Source organism: Acomys minous (assembly GCF_964271855.1).
Source record: "Acomys minous genome assembly, chromosome: 12".
In the NCBI taxonomy this organism is placed as follows: Eukaryota; Metazoa; Chordata; class Mammalia; order Rodentia; family Muridae; genus Acomys; species Acomys minous.
The window spans coordinates 62,467,957-62,488,327 of NC_140493.1; the positions used below are offsets into that span (position 1 = coordinate 62,467,957).

Sequence of the window (20,371 nt, forward strand, 5' to 3'; positions counted from 1 at the left end):
GCAGGATTCTTTCTCCCCACCCCCACCCCCCGCCCCTCTCTCTCTCCCTCCCTCCCTCTCCCTCCCTCCCTCTCCCTCCCTCCTTCTCCCCTCCCCTCCCCTCCCCTCCATCCCCTTCCCTCCTCTCCTGTCTCCTGTGTCCTCTCTCTCCTATCTCTCTTGGAAGATAAAGCTCATTGCTTAAGAATCTCAGTGCCCTGAAAAGAAAAGAACTCTCAGTGCAGACACTTCAGGCAATAGCGTAAAACCATAGAACGCGCCAAGTGAGAGATATGGCAAAGATCATTTGTACTGAAACAGAGCGTAAAAAACAGGTCAGACTAGAACATCAGGTATGAGTTCTTAAGGTTGTTCTTAACATTTCTGTCCTAACCTAAATCTTTATATATAGCGGGCGGCAACTTTTAAGCAATTCTTTGGGACCGATCTGTCAGAAAGTCCATCAAGTCACCACATACACATTGGGGTCCCTCAGCTGCCACAGGGTATCCCCCTTTTCTAGTCTAAGAATAGTTCCTAAGGATCTGTCAGTTGCTGGACTCTTAATTTCCACGCCGCTCGTAATATTGGGGAGAGGGAGCGACCCGGACCTTTTCTTTTTTTTTCCCTATGTGGACCATTTTAAGGCTCCTTTTCTCCACGCACTCGGACAAACGTTGCTATGCGCTCAGTAGATCTCAGAGGCAAAGGAGATGATCTCATTCCTGTGCCAGCAGGTGTAGCCACCCTGGCCTGGGAAGAAGCCGAGCAGCTAAGCCGAGCCCGACCGCACCTGCGCGGCGGGAGCCAGGTGGCGGCCGCTGTAGCCCGGCAGGAAGTGGCTGCGGCTGCGGGAGGAGCGGCCAGGCGGGAGGTGCCGCGCCCCAGCCGCAGCGCATGGAGCCAGTCCTCATGGCCGCGCCGGCGCCCACCGGGCCCGAGGACGACGCCTCTGCCGTCCTGGATGAGCTGTCTCGGAACTTCACGTACTGGGCGCCAGGCCCGGGCAATGGCTCGCTGTCGAGCGCCTGGTACCGCAGAAACCAGGTAAGGCCGCCAGCTCCACGCAGGCCCCGCGGAGGCTCCAGGCCTGGGCGCCTCCCTGCCAGCCGCCCCCCCCCCCCCGTGACAGCGGCCGCTGGAGTGGGCATGGCTGCCACGTGACGCCGCCACACGTCTATCTCCCTTCCCGCCCTACTCAGCGGAACAGCAGACCCCTAGGCTGCTTCCCCGGCCTCACTTTTGGGCCTCTGGGCCCTTAAGAACTTCACCTCCCATAGCTTCCCTCCCCTTCTGGAAGGATCTGAAGGCTGTGGGGGTGGATTTTCACTCCAGGTTCCTTTCACAGTCACAAAAAAAAAAAAAAAAAAAGCAAAAAAAAAAAAGCGATATCCTTCTCAGAAACAGAAACTCATTAAGGACTCCCAATGTCGACTCTATGCAGAGTTGTGTCCCCAAGGTCTCAGCATCACCCTTCCCTCTGAGAAGCACAGACAGCAGTTATTCACCACTCTCCTTTGGGAAAATATTGTCAGCCTACACAACACGGTTTTATGCTGGCACTAAACATTTAAGAGTGTCAAAGAGGATTAGAGGTGTTTTGTTTTTGTTTTGGATGACCTCAAGATCAGGGAAGGGAAAAGCTCTACCCAGTCCTGCCTCCCTGTCTTCCAAGTGAGGCAAGTGAGCTTTGATGGAGGAGCTTCGAGCTTGCTCTAGTTTCCCTAAGCCTGTTACTTTGTTCTTGTGCATTAACAGAGCCATGGATCTTTTTCTTTTACAAGAATGCATCCATACAATTTGTTACTGTTGTCCTAAGTGGGAGGCTTTAACTTCAATCAAAGGGTTAGAGCCCTTTTATGCTTGGCAAGTAGCCTGAATGTTAGTTTCTGAACTTGGAAGAGATTTATATAACTAAGCTTAGTCCCACCTTATTAATTTTCGATATAGGAGGCATTATTGCCTTAAGTCTGTGTTTTGTCACAAAAGATAATAAAATCGGGAATGGTGGTGGGGACCCTTCCCATTTCTCCTTGCTTCCACCATTGAATTACAAAGAACAGATTTTCTTTTCATCGACTTCTTTAGTATATGTTAAGCTTGTGGGTTAGACACATTTCCAATAAAAGTTTAAGAATGGCTGTTGTGCTCTTGGTAAAATATTAGAGCCAGTAGATGTGAGCAGCCATGGCATCATCTGAAACAGGAAGGCCTTGTTTTCCCAGAAGAGCGTTTATGCTTAGATTTCTTTAACGTTTCCTGGAATTCTTGATTGTCTTGGCTCTCCCAAGTACATATTATCATGTGACATAAATGTTTGCAAGGCTTGACTTGCCCTTGATAGCACACATTGTACGTCAGAAGGGCGTATCCAGAAGATGCTAATTAGAACTCCTAAGCTGACATCCTAGATCTCGGTGGTAGGGATAGGACTATGCCGGCGTTTCCATCTGCGTGCAGAGTCAGGCCATCTTAGAAGCCGTAGTATTTTATCCATTTGCTTGCTGCTGAAAGGGCAATTACTTTTGTTTCAGGGAAAAGTACAAATTGATATTTAAAACCCATTCAACGAACATTTTATCCAGTGCCACTAATACTGTCAAGGACAGTAAAAGTAAAATGGAATCTAGCTTTCCCTCTTTCACCTTAACTGAACAGAGAGATGGCTGAATATGGGGGTGAGCTGAGTCCCAAGCCCCACAGTCACCCCCAGCACTGGGAGCAACCAACAGGCCAGGACTGGCTTTTTGATGTGTCCCTCTGTTTTGTCATATCAGAAACGCTTCCACAGTTTCTTTCTGTTGGTTGCTCAGCTTAGCTCTCTGCTTTCACAGTAAATGCCATCAATTCTTATCAGTCAGCCTTCCTCTGTTGAAAAGTCCTGATGCCCCTCAGGAGCTTTCGTGTGACAGTGGCCACTTAAAAGTGGTCCTGTCTTCGACAGACATAAAAATACCAGGAGCAGAAAGCCTCAGAACAAACAGTAATGACCCTGGGAGGGTGTCTAAGAAACCACTATAGTTTGCATTGAGAACGTGTCCCGCTTACTTAGGAAAAAAAAAATGCCCTGTTACACAGGGTTAGAGTGATGGCGTTCTGCCCATGTGGTAATGTTGAGCCCACATTTTTAGTCCAGAAAGCTAATAATGTTTCTAAGATGTTTACCGAGCTCACTGTGGTGAACAAAGCATGGTGGGAATATTCAGTGTGGTCCAAGACATAAACCTTTCTTTCAGGAGCACTATTAGGTAACTAGGAAGATGTATGTAACTCTAAAAACAGTGGCCAGGTGCTATCATGAAGTCCAGAGCCAGTTAGCGTTCAGCTGGACATCAGGCCAGGGATGCTGTTGTGGCCACTGATGTTTCAGTTGGCCCCTTAAAGGATGAGTGGGACTTTGGGATAGGAATGTACAGGAGGAGGACATCCAGGAAAGAGAGACCTTGGTAACAAGGAACAGACCTGTTTTCTAGAAATTTCCATGTCTACAGTCTAGTCCAATGGTGGGTGCAGTGGTTATGAAAAAATGGAAAATAGGGCTTAGGACCTTGAATCTGGTCTTAGATTGCCTTAAACAAGGAATAAGGAAGTTAAGGTCTAATCTATCGGACAGTCAGGAACCATTGACGTTTTTTGAGCAATTAGCCCAAAAGGCAAATCAGATTAAGTTAAACAAACAAACAAAAACCTTTCTGTCAATGGGCCAAGAGATACTTTGTTGGTGGCGGTAGTGTTCTTATATCAGTCGGGGCCAGATCACATGGCTTGATGCTTGGAGATGTTCCTGGTTGGGGCAGCTGCCAGGGACCACATGGATGTCCAGGGGCTATGCAGAACTGGCCCCACCCCACACTGACTGCATCTCTTACCAGCTGCAGCACTCAGCCGAGTGTGGGCCCTGTACCTCACCTAGACAGTGCAATAGGGCTGTCCCTGTTCTAGGGGGCACAGGTAAATAGGCCAGCGGGCAAGAGAGTGGGAGAGCTGGTCCCACCACTCTGCCATGAGGTGGTATTGGTGTGGGCTTGATGCCCTCCCCACCTCACCTCTCACTACCTGTGGCAATAAGGAGAGCTGGCCCTGAGGTCATAAGAGCTGGTGAGCTGTCCCTGCCCCCTTGATAGCTGCAGCACTCGGGAGAGCAAGCCCTATGCCTCTCCTGAGCAGCATAGTAGAGCTGACCCTGGTGGAGGAGGCACAGCTAAGAGGGCCCCAAGAGTGAGAGCATGGAAGAGCCGACTCTGCCATTCGTTTGCCGTGAAATAGTGCAGGTGAGGCGGTGATGCCTTCCTCAACCCCTCAGCCCTCGCCACCTGCAGTATGCAGGAGAGGTAGCTCTGCCCCTAACTGTCTGTGGCACTTGAGGAAATGGGCCCCTGTGCCTCACCTGGGCAACACAATGAAGCTCACCCTGATGGTGAAGGCACTGGGGAGCCAGCCCCGAGGGTGTGAGAGCAGGAGAGCTGTCCCAGCCCCTCACAGTCTGCAGCACTTGGGAGCCTTGACTGGGCAGCACGGTGGAGCTGGCTTTGGAGGCATGGGTGCAGGTGAGCCAGCCTTGAGTGCATGAGAGTGGGAGAGCCGACTCTGCCTCCTGCTGATGGCCGCGTTGAGTGGCCTAGGTGGAACAGTGCTGGAGAGCTGGCCCTGGTGGTGTGGATAAGGGAGAACCCGCATACTGACCAGCTCAACTACCACCCAGGCTTTTGAATTGGCCCACCCCAAAATCTATATCATCTTCAAACTGTTGGGATGCTTGAAAGGGCCAGTCCTGCTGATACAAAGCTGCAGGATCCCTATGACAGAGAGTAACAACAAGATAACTGGGAGGAGACCCAAAGAGGATCCAGTATTGACGATGTCACAGAAGCCAGAGGTCTGGAACCAGATCAATGACTTGTTGAAATGAACACTTGCAAGTGAAGATGTGTGGACAGAGGAATATACTATAGGCAGTGACACACTGAAGCTTCCAAGATGAGATGTTTTCTATGCTTTGTTGCTTGCTTGTGTGTGTGTGTGTGTGTGTATGTGTGTGTGTGTGTGTGTGTGTTTTGGGAGGGAGGTGGAAGGTTGCAAGGACAAAGGGTAGAGATGAAGGGACAGGGAGGTGAGCAGGACTGGGGTGCATGATGTGAAACTCACAAAGAATAAATAGGTTTTTTTAAATCTAAATTAGGATATAACAGGAGGCAGAGGCCTGAAACTGGCCAGGTGTGGATTAACTTTGTTGCGTAAGTAGGATTTGTCATGTTTGACTTTCAAAGAAGATTTAAAGTATCTAATACATTGCAAACCTTTAAAGATGAGATTAGCTGGGGCTAGAGTGATGGCTCAGCAGTTGAGAGCATTTACTACTTACTTTTTCAGAGACATGGGTTCAATCCCCAGCACCTACAGGATGGCTCACAAGCTTTGGCTTATAACTTTAGTTCCAGACAAGATCTGCTAGCCTCTTCTGGCCTCCGTGGGCTCCTGCATTCATATGGTGCATATATTCATGCAGGTTCACACACACACACACACACACACACACACACACACACACACACACACGTTATATATGTCTAAAAACTGAGATTGAAATGGTTTTAAGATTAAAACTATATCATAGTATGATGTTTCTTATCTAAAAGTCATATTTAAAATACACCATTTATTCATACATATATACACACTTCCATTTTACTTATATAAATAAAAACCAAAGGTTTATCGAAAGTCAATCCTGAGAACCCTAAAGAAGCCCCTTTAGTAAAATATTTGAAGATATGATTCAGATATTCTTTTTTAAAGCTTAGAGCAGAATTTTCTTCCATCATAGAAAGCCTTTTTAGTTAAGTTTTGAAGACATTTGTTGAATTGTCTGAGCTACCATATTCCTCTAACGTTATTGATGCATTTAAGTGGCAACATGTTGCCACTTTAAATTAAGAATTAAGATTGTGGCACACGCCTTTAATCCCAGCACTCGGGAGGCAGAGGCAGGAGGATCGATGTGAGTTCAAGGCCAGCCTGGTCTACAAAGGGAGTCCAGGACAGCCAAGGCTACACAGAGAAACCCAGTCTCGAAAAACCAAAAAAAAAAAAAAAAAAGAATTAAGATTGTGTTTCAAGGAATTCATTTTAAAAATGAAATTAGCTATAACATTTTAAGTTTCCGTCATGTCCTCAAGCATTAGAAGTTCATAGTCAGGCCTAAGGACACTTGCCATGCAAACAGGAGGACTGGACAATGGGTGCCCAGAACATAAATGCTGCTGGTTAAGGTGGCCTTGTAGGATGCCAGCACTCTGGAAGCTGAGATTCCCCAGAGCAAGCAGGAAAAGGAGACTAGCTAAATCGGCAAGCTCTAGGCTTGAGCAAGACATGATGAGTCCATATATAAGGTGGAAAATGATCAAGAGAGACACCCGACATCAATCTCTGGCCTTTACATGCATAACACACGGGCAGGCACACACGCACGCACGTACGCAGGAATAAGTATATACAAGCACACCACACATAAAACATACATGCAACAAAAATTAAAGAACAAATCCAGGTTCTAGTATTTCTTCCGCATAGGACCACAGTGCACTCGCCACCTTGACCCCCCCTTTTGCTCCCCCTTTCTCTCAGCTGCTGACAACCGTAAGCATCTGGTTTCCAGCCAGTGATTGAGCCAGTTGCCCTTGATCACTGTGAAACAGCTGATTACACTTGAGTGAATCACTTCATCTCCTCAAGCTGCAATTTCCTTGCTGCTGAGATGAGGTTTGGGATCTTCAGATCCACTCCTACTGTGTGTTGAATAAAGAACCATCATAGAAAGATGAGGGCGTGAACAGCAAAGGAGGAAGGCAGGCGCATGGCAAAGGAGGATTTTTGATCTTAGATTGCTGAAATTCACAAGGACATGGTTAAAACGGTTGTTCTACATAGGATTTTTAATGTCCTTTGTTTGAACTTTACATTTGCAATGGCTTGGGTTTTTGGTGCATTGGGGGGAGGGGGTCCTCGGTAGCTCTGGCTGTCCAGGCTTTGTAGATAGGCTGGCCTTGAACTCACAAAGATCCACCTGCCTCTGCCTCCCTGAGTGCTGGGATTACAGGTAGGTTGCCAGGCTATAGCTTGAATTTTTAAGGTCAACAGGTTTAAAGGAAATTGAAACCACTTGGCAAGGAAGAGGCAAAGTGAGAGACCGACTTTTGTTACATATTTACTGTGTGACACTTTGTAGCTGTTGTCTCCTTCGAGCCCCACAACAAACGTGTGAGGTTCACATCATCCCCAGTGCTCATGTAAGTGACCTTATGCTGAATAACCTGTTCCACGATGGTACAGCAAGTAGGTGGGCTCAGCAGCAAAGCCATTTTCAGTACGTGTCTAAAGGCCATGCTAGAGATGGAGCCTGGAAAGAGTGCAGTGTTAAGGGTAAATGAGACAGGAGAGCTGGATATGGCTTGTCCCACTGTCCTTAAGAAAGCAAGCCTGCAGTGAGGTTAGCATTGCCCTCATTGACTTAGCTTTGCTATCACCAGTTTCTTCTTCTGCCAGAGGTTGCATACTCCCCAGAAGAAAGAAACATGCTAAATGTTCAAATACTCAAAAGGCCTGGGTGGAGACAGCTGGTCATTTCTATATTCTTCCTAAGAAAAATCCTTTTTTTTTTTTTAAAAAAAATGTAGTTCGGTTTATACTTACAGGTTTTTAAACTTATTTTATACATTTAATATGGCGTTTTTCCTTTATCAGTCTCTTTTTTTTAAGCAGCAAATATACAAAGCATCAAACAGTTTTATTGACGCTTTTGTTTAAAAAGGGAAAGGGGAAGGAAGGCCTTTTGTTAGAGTTGCAGTGCTTTGTGAGCTGGCAGACCAGATGTTTGCATTTAAATCTACCTGGCACCCTAGCATGCCCAGCTCACACTAATTATAGTATTTGTATTGCCTCACTGCAAATCTAGGCTATAAGAATTTTTGCCAAGTTATAGATTTACGTGGCCCCTTTCTTCAAAATCACTTTTATAAGAGGAAGAGGGGAGAAGTTGATTAAAATAGGATAGAAGATATAAAAGATGGGGTGGGAAACAGCATTTAAATGCTAGGATCCACACCTCCGCACCTAAGGTTTACCTGCGTGGTAACCTTACAGGAAGAGCCAAAGAGTGATTGCCACAAAGCCAGGCCAGTGGTTGGTCGGTTTGTTTTGTTGTTGTTGTTTGTTGTTGTTTGGAAGGATGGAGGATATTGCTCATGTCTCTCTAAACCACTGGTGATCATTAACTGGCCCCTGGGAGCACATTCTTGTAGAGATGGCATTCCTAGCGCTGACCCTTTGTGGCTGGTTTGGGTAGCTTTTACAGCACAACCACTTCACTGCGTGTGGTGGTGGCTTCTTCATGGCCCTGCTTCTCCGCATGCTCTACTCAAATGATGATGATGCGCCTATCCTCCATGGCTGTTATTAGACTAAAATAACACATGCCAAGTAGTGAAATGTCAAACATAGGCACAGCTAATGTTAGTGCTGTAGGAAAAGTCATAAAATAGGACTCAAAACATATGGAAATAAGGCAACATTTCACTTTGATTAGCATACAGTCACTATGTATCTCTGCAGAGTACCTGTCTTACATTTGATGTAGTCTCGTATTCATCTCCATTTCCTAACTGCAGAGATTTGCTAACTGTAACACTTGGTGTCTTAAAGTGTTAAGGCAAGGGTTCTTCCCATGTCTTTTGACATTTACTTTGGGGAGGATGGGTGTACAGCTAATGGGGGTGTTGGTGGCAGGGAGGGTGATCAAAGCTCATGTACTGTGACTGTGAGAGGACCAGCACCCTCAGCCTGAGAAGGCTTGCTCAGGGCTAATGTTAGATTTCATGCTAATTTTAGCTTTGGATTTTTAATTTTTTTTTTATTCGTATGTGTTCATGTATGTGCATGTGTGTGTGCATGCATGTGGGAGCCAGAGGTTGATGATGAGTCTTCCCTCATTACTCACATCATCATCATCATCATTAGCAGCTGCATTAGAGACAGGCTCTCTCACTCTGTCTGGGGCTCACCAATTTGGCTAGACTGGCTGCCCAGTGAACACCAGGGATCCACTTGTCTCAAAGCATTCCGGGGGTGGGGGGAAAGACTTATTGAGAACTCTAGGGGTTGGGGGAGAGACTTACTGAGCACTCCCGGGGGTGGGGGGAGACTTACTGAGAAGACAGGAGCTCACATCTGACTAGATGAGGTTCCTGCTCTGTCCCATATCAAGCATCAAGCATCGAGCCAGAGGTGCTGGGCCTGAAAGGCATATGTCTCCTTGAGAAGGTTGGGTTCTCCATGAAACAGGGGTTCTGTAACCAAGAGAAGATACTGAGTGTTCCGAGTAGAAGACCCCGCCATGTGGACACAGGAGCAGCCTGATGTGCCCCTCAGCTCATCCATCTCTTCCCTCCTGTACCCTGGCTCACCAGGAGTAGCCCTCCCCATGCAGTGTCCTTGTCTATGTGGCTGGGACCCAAAAGTAATCTCTGTAAAAGCTTAGGCTGTAGGATTCATTTTTTGAATCATTTTTACTATAGCATCTCCAGGTTATGACATTTCAAAGTTCTAAGCTTATTTGCTCTCTGCCAAATACATTCTATCTTTATTGTTGATTAATAATAATGATGATGATGTTGATGATGAAGATGATGAGAAAAGCTATGTAAATCAATCAACAGTGAGGGCCCAAATTAAATGATCAGTCCACCCAATAAAAATTATGAGCAGACAGCTGAGGGCAAGGATAGCAAGGTCAGAAGACATGTTCTTAGCATGAAATTAGCATGAAATCTAACATTAGCCCTGAGCAGTGTGTTCTTAAAGTACAGTTGTACTTTTGTGACATGCTTGAACTTGTTTGTGGGAGGGGGGGAAAGGGAGACAGAAAAAAAGGATAAAACTGCTTAGATATACTTGACAAACAAGAAAAAGTCCTCTAAAAATAGCATGACCATATGATCCAACAATCCCACTCCTTGATAATTACCCAAGAGATTGAAAGTAGTATGTTGAAGAGAGAGATACCTACACTGCCCCCCAAGTTCATTGTGACAGGGAGCCAGCGTTAGTGTCCACTGGCAGATGACTAGTTAAAGAAAATATGGTATAGATACACAGTGGAATACTATTAAGCCTTAAAAGGGAAAGAAATTCTGCCACAGAGCATTATGCTCAGTGAAATAAGACAGCCATAGAAAGACAAACACCACATGCTCTCACTTATGTGTGGGATCTAAAACAACTCAACTCCTAAAGCACAGCGCAGAGTGCCGATTGTCTGGGCGTGGGAGGGCTGCGGGGACGATGGCCACAGAGTACAGTCTCAGGAGGAGGAACCCTGCCACACAGGGGTAAATATAGCTAATAATGCATCACACATTTGAAATAGCAAAGAGTAAATTTCAAATTTCCTTAGCGTAAGGGTGATAAGAATGTGAAGTGATAGGTGTTAATCTCCCCTATTTAATCGTTTCACTTTCTACCCATAAACCATAACATTACTTGTAGAAATTGTAAATTCCTAATAAAAAGGTTGAAAGTTGCTTGGACAGCATTTGAAGGAGTGATCTTTTGTTTATCTTCTCTGACGATGTGCATGAAACCTCCAGAACTAATATGGTACTGTGTGTGGCTACGACTAAGTGAATCGGAGCAGACAGGGAATATCATTAGACACCTTTGGCAGAGGCCTCCTGAGTCATAGTGGTAGAGAGATGAGTAGTGCATTGTGGGTAAGATTCAAACACATAGCATGTTTTGATTAGCTGCCACGTTCATGAAGAGATTTATACGCACAGCCACTTACAAGTCTTTTGAGCCATTTAACAGTTACTATTAATACATCCTATGGGTGTCATATGCATGTTGACTATGAGGTTTGTTATGACATGGCTACTGGACCAGTGGGATAGAAGAATTTTGCTAGAATAGGAGCTGGAGTAGGAGAGATTAGTCTGGCTTTGAGAACTGGCCTTTTAGAGGCAGGGAAGAGCCCATGTCACAGTATCCAAGGCATATAGAACACTTAAACTTGATTCCAGCCTTAGCTTCAGAAAGATTTGGTCTGATGGATGCAAGGGCCTCAGGAGGCTTTGGCAGAGATCAGATAGTGTGAGGCAACATCATGTTCCCTCCACAAGCTCAGGCGGAAACTCACCCGTGGCTAGCATCTGCCTGAAAGTCACCAGTGGCTAGCATCTGCCCGAAACTCACCAGTGCCTAGCATCTGCCTGAAACTCGCCCATGGCTAGCCTCTGCCTGAAACTCACCAGTGCCTAGCATCTGCCTGAAAGTCGCCCATGGCTAGCATCTGCTAGAGTCAACAGAGCTCCATGTTCAGGGAAAGTGGTGGTAAACTGCTGCTGGAGCTCAAGGCAGGCACTGTTCCCCAAAGAACCCTGTGGTCTGGAAACCCAGGGGAGAGAAGGCTCACAGCAGTCAGCTTCAGGGCAGTTGTCACAGCCACCATCTGGGCTGGGCCTGCAAAAGGCAGCATGTAGTCCCGATTCTTTCCCAAGAATTATAGGTTTCAAAATCATGACTATTGATCTAGGAAGGAACAGGAGCAGCACCCTGTGTGGTCAGTGTGGCTGTCAGGGGTTGCTAAGTCCCTTCCTGATGCCAGCAGAACTAACTTGCTTTGTATAGAACTCAGTTTAAAGTTTCCTGCCTGAACTAGAATCTCACCTTTTCTCACCTCTGTCTGTCTGTCTGTCTGTCTCTGTCTCTCTCCCTCTCTCTGTCTCTCTGTCTCTGTCTCTCTCTCCTCTGTCTCTGTCTCCCCCCACCCCCTGCCTCTCTCTCTCTCCTTTTTCCATGCATTGCTCCCCTGAAGCTTCAGTTTCTCAGAAGTGAAGAGCAGGATGGCGTCCTAGTAAACCACAGCTAATCCTTGACTGAGTTTGTGGGGGTTGTTTGTTAATTAGTGAGGAATGTACACTTGTGGGAATAAATGTGCTCTCTAGTAAAAGACAAACCATAATAGTTCTTAATTGTATGGGAAAGCACTTATGTTGGGGTTGTCTGCAGAGGTTTTAAGGTTGATTAGAAATTGGCACAGAACTGCGTGTAGCAATGATCCACAGTGTTATGTAACCCTGACCTTTTCTGATGGTGTTTATAGTCACCAGATTTGGATGCAGTCTCATGAGACCTATTTAGAATAGGAATGCAATAACCTATAGCATATAGCGAATATCTTAGTGTGCAATAACTAAGATAACAAATTAAAATTATATTTCTGACTAAAGGTTTTTCTTCTTTTTCACATATAAGATCATAGTTTTAGCCCTATTTCAAGTCAGTACTACTGACAACTCTATTATCTCAAGAGTCAAGGAGGTTAATATGGATTAGAACAGTCTAATCCATCCAGTAATCTAAAATATATCACAGGTTCCAGACTGTTGCCAGTATTTGCTGCTATGGATATTATTTATGCATGACCCTGTTGCAATTAATCTCCTCATTTATCCTATTTCTTGCTTGAGCCCCTGAAAGCTGTCTCTTGGTTACTCTTCTGTCCTGGTCTCCCACCTACTGTGTGTCCTCTGCACTTGTGATAACGTCCCCAAAGGTTCACGTGTTGAAGGTTTGTTCCCTAGCCTGTGGCCCTATAGGGAATTTATGGGACTTATAAGAGGTGGGGTTGGAAATCGGGGTGAGGGGACATCTCTGGGATGGGGGAGGGTCCCAGGAATCAATGGGATGACCCTAGCGGAGATTCCTAGCAACAGGAGATATGGAGCCTGAAGTGGCCACCTCCTTTAGCCAGGTGGAGGGAGAGGGACACCAACCCACCCATAAAACCCAAAATTTGTCCTGTCCACAAGAAGTGTAGGGATAAAGATGGAGCCAAGATTAAGGCATTGGCCAGCCAATGGCTGGCCCAACTTGAGACCCATCCCATAAAAGAGAGCCATCCCTGACACTATTAATGATACTCTACGATGCTTGCAGACAGGAGCCTAGCATAACTGTCTTCTGAGAGGCTTCACCCAGCAGCTGATGGAAACAGATGCACAGACCCACAGCTAAACAATAGGCCACACTCAGGGAGTCTTATGGAAGAGTGGGAGGAAGGATTGTAGGAGCCGGATGGGTCAAGGACACCACAAGAAGACCTACAGAGTCAATTAACCAGGGCCCACGGGGGCTCACAGACACTGAACCACCAACCAAAAGAGCCTGCATGGGCTCAACCTAGGCCCCCTACACATATGTAGCACATGAGCAGCTTGGTCACCATGTTGGTCTCCTAACAATTGGAGTAGGGGCTCCTTTGTTGCCTGCCTTTGGGTCGTTTCCCCCTAGCTGGGATGCCTTGTCTGGCCTCAGTGAGAAAGGATGTGCTCAATCCTGATTTAAGTGCCAGGGTCTGCTGGTACCCATGGCGGGGCAGTGAGAGCTTCCCTTCTCTGAAGAGAAGGGGAAGGGGAAATGGGGGAAAATGGGGAAGGGGAAATGGGAGGATGTAAGGGTGGGACTGGAAGGAGAAGAGGAAGGTGGCTGTGGTTGGGCTGTAAAGTGATTAAATAAATTAATGAAAAAAGAAGTGGGCCCTAGTGCAAAAAAAAAAAAATTAGGTTGTTTGGGAGTATGCCCTTGATTGGGAGGTTGACACACACGGAGGAGTAGCAGACAGTGTGAATACAGAGCCTGAAGTAGCTGGAAGAGACAGTGAGTGAGTTCCCCTCTGGAGCATCCAGTGGGAGCAGAGCTCTCCCAACTCCTTGGTTTTATCTCAACAAATTTGACTTTGGCTTCTGGACTCTAGAGCTGTGCAGCCTAGGCAGAGTTGTGCTGCCACAGAACATGCTGCACACACTTCGCAGGTGTGCTGTGTCGTATTGTTGCCTTCTCCGCTCCCTCTGGACATCCTGGGCGACTTTACATCCCACATAGGGTCTAATATTTAGAAGTTGCTAAATAGATCCCAAATAGACATCTGGCTCAATGAGTAACACCTGACGCCAGCTTCCGTGAGCTGTCTGTCTCCCATCTTCCCATCTTCTCTCAGATCGCTTTCGTTTCACGTCCTTTCCCTCCACATCATGTGTTTTCCTCAAGCTGTGTCTACATGTGGTTTGAAGCTGGGCAGTGGTTTTATTTTTCCCTTTAACATCTTTTCTTGGTTCTACAAGCTTCCTTTTTATTTCTTTTCTTGTTATCTCCCCCTTTAAACTCGTATTTTTAAGTGAACCCATATTCTTAATTCATTGAGCCTGCAAAGCAGGGGTTTTTTGTTTGTTTGTTTTAGTTTGAAATTCCTCAAACTATGAAACAGTAAAAAGAAATAATGCGATAAATACCACATGTCCCTCACCTAGAAATTCCTTCATTGTTAACTATGTGAAGTGTCTAACTGATTCTTCTCTGTGTGCATAAATACAGAAAACAGTTCAAAACTCGGTGGCACACAGAATCTTCCCCCTTTTAACTGCTCACGAGTGTATAGATGTGTCTTTAAGAATCTGGCTGGTCCGTGATCCCTTCTAGCTATTTTGTAGCTAGGCTGGGTGTCTACCTATTTACGGGCCTTCTGTGTTCCCCTGCAGTGATTCCTTGGCCTAAATCACACAGTGTGGCCTATCATAGCAAAAGTACGTCACGTGTCCAGGTCAGGCATATTTTACTGCTTAGAATGAGAGACAGCATTATTACAATCAGGAGTTGACTATAACTCTTAACTGTGGTCAAAATCAGCTCTGGATCTGTGGTCCTTTTCAGTCACACACCAGCTCCATATTGGTCTGATTCTGAGTATGTTTTGAAGATGGAGCCAAGAATATGGCTGAGTTCAAAGTCAGGGCTGGGACAGTTTTTACTAACTCTATACATTCCTATGTTATCGCATTCCATCTCCATCTGGACAGACTGGCCCACTTAGTGATTACAGGTAACACCAGAATTCAGGTCACTGTAAAATATTTAAAAAAACATTCTGGCTCCGGAAAAAAAAAAAAAGTAGGCTATAGGATTGTTATTTCAAATAAAGTTAAAACACAGTAATGTTTATCAGTGCTGATATTTTGAATTTCATTCTTAATGAATTGTTTGCTATATCTGCCACCGTCTATTTGCCAAGACATCCTGGAAATGGCAAAAATAAAGCCAAAATGGTGACAACACAGCACCATTAAAAGTCAGGGCTTCCTGTGTTTCTGGCCCGTGCTTATAACTCTGTTACTAAGACATGAGTTGACCTTTTCCCCTAAGACTTATTTTGTTTTGTTTCATTTTTCTCTTAACTAAAGAAGCAAAATTTCTGCTAATATAAAAGAAAATATGAAGCATAGACTTCAGCAGCCAAAAGGTTACCTGTGGTAGTCCTAGAAAGGTAGCTCAGAGACCTAACCTGGCTTCCTTTGCATAAATCACTCAACTGTGCTGCTTCTCTGATCTCTTTACAACTAGTTTCCGTAAGCCAGCAAGGACAAAGCAGAGTAGAAGAGAATGGGTGGGTGCCTCGGCCTCCGCTAGTTCTAAATACAAGGAAACCAGTGAAATACCAAATACTACAGATCTTTAAATCCTTAATCTATTTGAATGAAAATGTTATCAGGGCCTATTCACAAAAAAAAAAAAGAAAAAAAAAAGAAATTTCCAATTGGAGCTGAGGATTTCATAGTCATTAACTCACATTTATCAGAATTAATCTAGTCAGAATTAAACAGTATTTGCACGTGGTTATTACAAATGAGTTCCTGCATGACCTTGAAGGTCACTAAAACTGGTCCTTTTTGAATCATTGTAATTTGAATCCTTTCTTCCCCCCAAAACTAAACATGAGTGTTGGTCAGCTTTTTAACTCTAACCAAATCCACAAGGTAATTAACTTATAAAAGAGAAAGTTTATTCTTGCTCATAGTCTTAGAAGATCCAGTCTGGGTTGGGCAAACCCACTGCCTCTTAGACCTCTGTCAGGGTGCCAGATGGCAAGGTGTGTGCACATGATGGAACAAACCGATCCTTGCATGGCCAGAAAGTAAGAGAGAGAAGGGTGGAGGAATCAGAGCCTCACTGTGACCTAAGGCCTTCCACAAGGCCCTCCTTCCAGATATTGCCACTCTGGGGACCAACACGTGTAACGCACGACCTTTGGGAGACACTCACCATGAAGCCATGGCAACCACTATTGGGGACTTACTCTAAATTATGGTTCAAATGTGAAATGTGCCCCACAGGCTCAAGTGTCCCCAACTGGAGTACTGTTTGGAGAAGTTGTAGGGCCTTTGGGATGTGGAGTCTGGCTGGAAGATAAAGGTCATGAGGGATAGCCCTGCACTGCCCCATGTGCCTCCAGTTGTGTCTGGCTCTCTGCCACACTCTTGCCATGATGGGGTCACCCATCCATACCTTCTCCAACATGGTGAGCTGAAGCGCCCTGATGCTGTGAGGCAAAATCAACCCCTCCCCCCTTATGTTGCTCCTGTCAGGTGTTTCTGTCACAGTGGTCGGGAGGGCAATTAATATTTGCTATTGCTGTTCTCAGGTGTGTATGAAATGAATTTAATTGGGATGCAATAAATTTAAGTTAGAGAAAAATCTTGGGAAAATAGTAATATAAACTTACGTTTAGTGTTATCAGCAAGCTGCTTCTGATATTTACCTTTACCGATACATTTCTTGTCCTTTCAGTATAGTAAGATATTGAAAGCCAGCAACTAGGCATTTATTGCACACTTATGGACTCTCTTAATCATTAAAAATCTGAGTTCTGGAACATACTTTTGCCTTCCTGCAAACTGGGCGTTTCATATACATATCCTTTGAGACCCTTCTACAGGTAAACTAGAAGACCAATTTGAGGAAATTACCCAGAATTCAGTGCACAGCAGTGAACAGTTGGAAAATAAGAGATGCTGAGAAAATACAGTGATGGAGTGAAAAGAGCAGATGAACAGCAGTCAAAGGAAGAGTTTGTGATAACCTAACAAATCCTTACATTAAGGCAGCATAAAGAAAATCATATATGGAAAGTTGTGGTAACAGTGCAACTAATAACAGAAGACATCTCAGCATCTCAATAAAAATGACATCTCAGAATGTTTAATGAAGTAATTGTCAACCAACCATCTAAACTCAGCAGGGCAGATTAACGAATATATTTGCACAATTGCCGAGAAATAAAATTTTTTTTAATTTTATTTTAAAAACTACTGGTACTTTCTCCAGAAAGGACACCAAGTTTCAACACAGATTGGAGAACATACCATCCAAAAAGTGGAGACAATCCATATGTTTACCAGCTAATAGACAGATAAATAAAACATGGTATATCTGTACACTGAACTATCACAAAGCCTTAAAAAGAAACGATTCATGTTAAATGCTGGTACGCACTGTAACTTAATAAACTTTGAAATCACTATACTAAATGAAGAACGCAAGCACAAAAGACTGTATAATTTATGTATGCATCTGTGTAAGGGTTTTTGTTTTTGTTTTTCTTAGAACAAGTAAATTGAGACAGACATAGAAAGTAGATTGGTTGCCAGGAGCTTGAGGGAGGGAGGAATGGGAGATGGCTGCTCATGGATGGAGAATTCCCCTTGGGGAGGCAGAAATACCTGAGGTGAGATCATAGGGACTCAACTGAGAACCACCGAAAGGCGTGCTTTCAAAACTGGCCATTACGCAATGTGAGTTCTATCTCAAATCTACTTTTTTTTTTTCTTCAGTTTTTTCAAGACAGGGTTTCTCTGTGTAGTCCTGGCTGTCCTGGAGTCCCTTTGTAGACCGGGCTGGCCTTGAACTCACAGAGATCTCTCTGCCTTTCCCTCTCAAATCTACTGTGTTTTAGAAAAGGTAGAGCGATGGGCAGAGAAGTGGGAAGCATGGATGGATAAGTGCTAAGTGAAATTAACAATGACTAGAAATGCTCAGTCGCAGCTACTGAGGAATGGCACAGCCGTTCCCAAGGCAGCGAGGCAGCTTCTTAAAAACCAAATACATTCTTCCCATGTGTCTGGCATCATATTCTTTGGCATCTACTCAAAGGAGCTGAAAACATATCCACACAAAAACCTGTGTGATGACATTCATAGCAGCTTTTGTTCATAGCTGCCTAAAACGTAAGCAACAAAGGCTCCCTTTAGTAAGTGAACGGCTAAATAAACTGTGGTGCGTTCAAACAATGGGAATGCATTCAGTCCTGTAAAATATGACCTAAGATAGCACTGCAGGGCGTGGAAGCCAACGTGGGAAGGGATCCACTGTGCAGGGCGTGGAAGCCAACGTGGGAAGGGATCCACTGTGTGTCTCCATCTCCATGACGCTCAGGGAAGTGGAAGCGAGACAGTAAAGGGTTTGAAGCGTTTCAAGGGTTGGATGGGATTGGAATGAGCAAGCACGGATCGAAGGTAATTTGTTTGGGGGGTTTGTTTCTTTTTTTTCTTTCTTTTTTTTTTTTTACATTCACAAAACCTTTATTGGGGTTATACTGATGGCTGTCTACTTTATTTTTAATTTCTGTTGATCCCTTAATGCTCTTAATGTATCAATTAAATTTTATTATAAATGTGTTTGCATAAGAACAGTAAGCTCTTTGAATGAATAGTTTCTGTATTCACAGAACCAGTTAACCATGAGTCAAAAATGTTTTGTAAAATTCAAGTCTATACTAAATACATATAGATTTTTTTCTTTATCAATCCCTAAATGATACTGTAGAGCAGGTAGGTGTGTAGCGTTTTCATCGTATTAGAGATTGTGTTAATTTTTCCTGGGGAGATGTGAACAAATATCCATTCTCCCTGATAGGCACTACAGCAGAAAAAAGTAACAACTCCACCAAGTTCATTTTGGTTAACCAGTGTGCAGGCAAACTTTTGGGGGCTACCTGATTGGGTTCTTATATCTACCACCCTCCCAACCCTTACTCCACCCTAATTCCTTCCCCAGCACTAGGCAGGAGAGAAAGGTTAGAGGAAAGGGGGGTGTAGACCTCTTTAGACTACCTTCTGCTGATTAGAAGCATCAGGTTCCTAGGAGCAAGCCCAGTCTTCAGTGTCAGAATATCCAGCAATCCAGCAATAAGCAGCAAACACAGCAACAGGAACCACCAGCAGCAGGGGTAGCCGCAGCTGCCACAAGCCCTTACATTTATACCCTCTCCAGAGTCTCTAGAGTTAAACTATCTGCAGCTGGCAAAATCACACCCCTCCTAAAGCATGAGGCAATCATAGTTCATGTCTGTGGACAATCTAAAGCAGCCCCATATCCCTACACCTTGGATTAAACAAAAACAATTCATATAACATAACTGGGTTTTTTAAGAAACAAAAATTCTCACTACACTAGGGGCTTCTGGGCTTTCTTACAGCAACATGGACAAAAGGTTACTTACAGACTATGGGGGATCCAAAAAGAGCTACATCAGTGCAAAGTCCCACCATAGGAGATGTCCCCCATGAAAGTTGAGATATGGAATCCTCTCAATTAAACTTTTGCTTCTTATATACTGTAACATTTATCTCTCAGCCTGGGGCAGACAGGCAGAATGGAGTGATAGCAGTGGTGATGGTCTCGCGACACTAGGGAGTGTCAATTTCACTACTACTAGCCTATCAGAGCTAGCTGTCAACTGTTGGTCTGCTTACTGCATTGTCTTGACTACTGAGTCAAAGTAATCTCTGCTCTAAGATGGCTGTGGGATTATTATAGTATCCTGAAGGGAAGAGCCATGCCAGAACAATATTGTAAGTAAACTAGGTATTGCTTAAAGTTAACAGGAGGATGTATGTATTATACTCAAATAATGTATTTAAGATACTTGAGCAGCACAGAGGCCTTGGAACTAGTTGCCCACAGATATGGAATTAGTTACTTTTCTTGACACCGTGACAAAATCCCTGCCATGTTTCATAAAAGAGAAGGTTTATTTTGGCTTACACGTCAGAGGATATAGTCCATCCTCATGGGACTGTACTGCAGCGAGGTCAGCTGGCGGTCTATTTTGGCAGGAGGATACTTGCTCATATCTCAGCAGATCAAGAAGTAGAGAAAAGAGAATGCCACAGTCAGTTGACTTTCTCCTTTTTTCCTTTTTCTTCAATTCAGGTACCATCCCATGGATACCTGGGATGGGACCACCCTATGGGAGTGGCGTTGCTGGAGGAAGTGTGTCATAGGGGATTGGTTTTGAGGTCTCAGAAGCTCAAGCCAGGCCCAGTGGCCCACTGCCTCTTCTGCTGCCTGCTAATCCAGATGCAGACCTTTCTGCTTCTTCTCCAGCACCATGTCTACTTGTACACTGCTGTCCTTCCTGCCATGATGATAATGGGCTAAACCTCTGAACAGTAAGCTAGCTCTGATTAAATGGTTTCCTTTATAAGAGTAGCAGTGATCATGATGCCTC

The 20,371-nt window shown here is 44.7% G+C and overlaps 1 protein-coding gene across 1 annotated transcript in view; it reads left to right on the top strand.

Annotated features, from left to right (window-relative positions):
- The first annotated feature begins 555 nt into the window (after positions 1–555).
- Positions 556–20,371, top strand: part of NIPAL2 (NIPA like domain containing 2) — a 91,713-nt gene continuing 71,897 nt past the window's right edge. Inside the window, exon 1 of the mRNA XM_084751330.1 lies at positions 556–1,026. Coding sequence (XP_084607456.1) covers positions 877–1,026 — 150 coding nt within the window. The 5' untranslated portion in view covers positions 556–876. The remainder of the gene's footprint in view (positions 1,027–20,371) is intronic.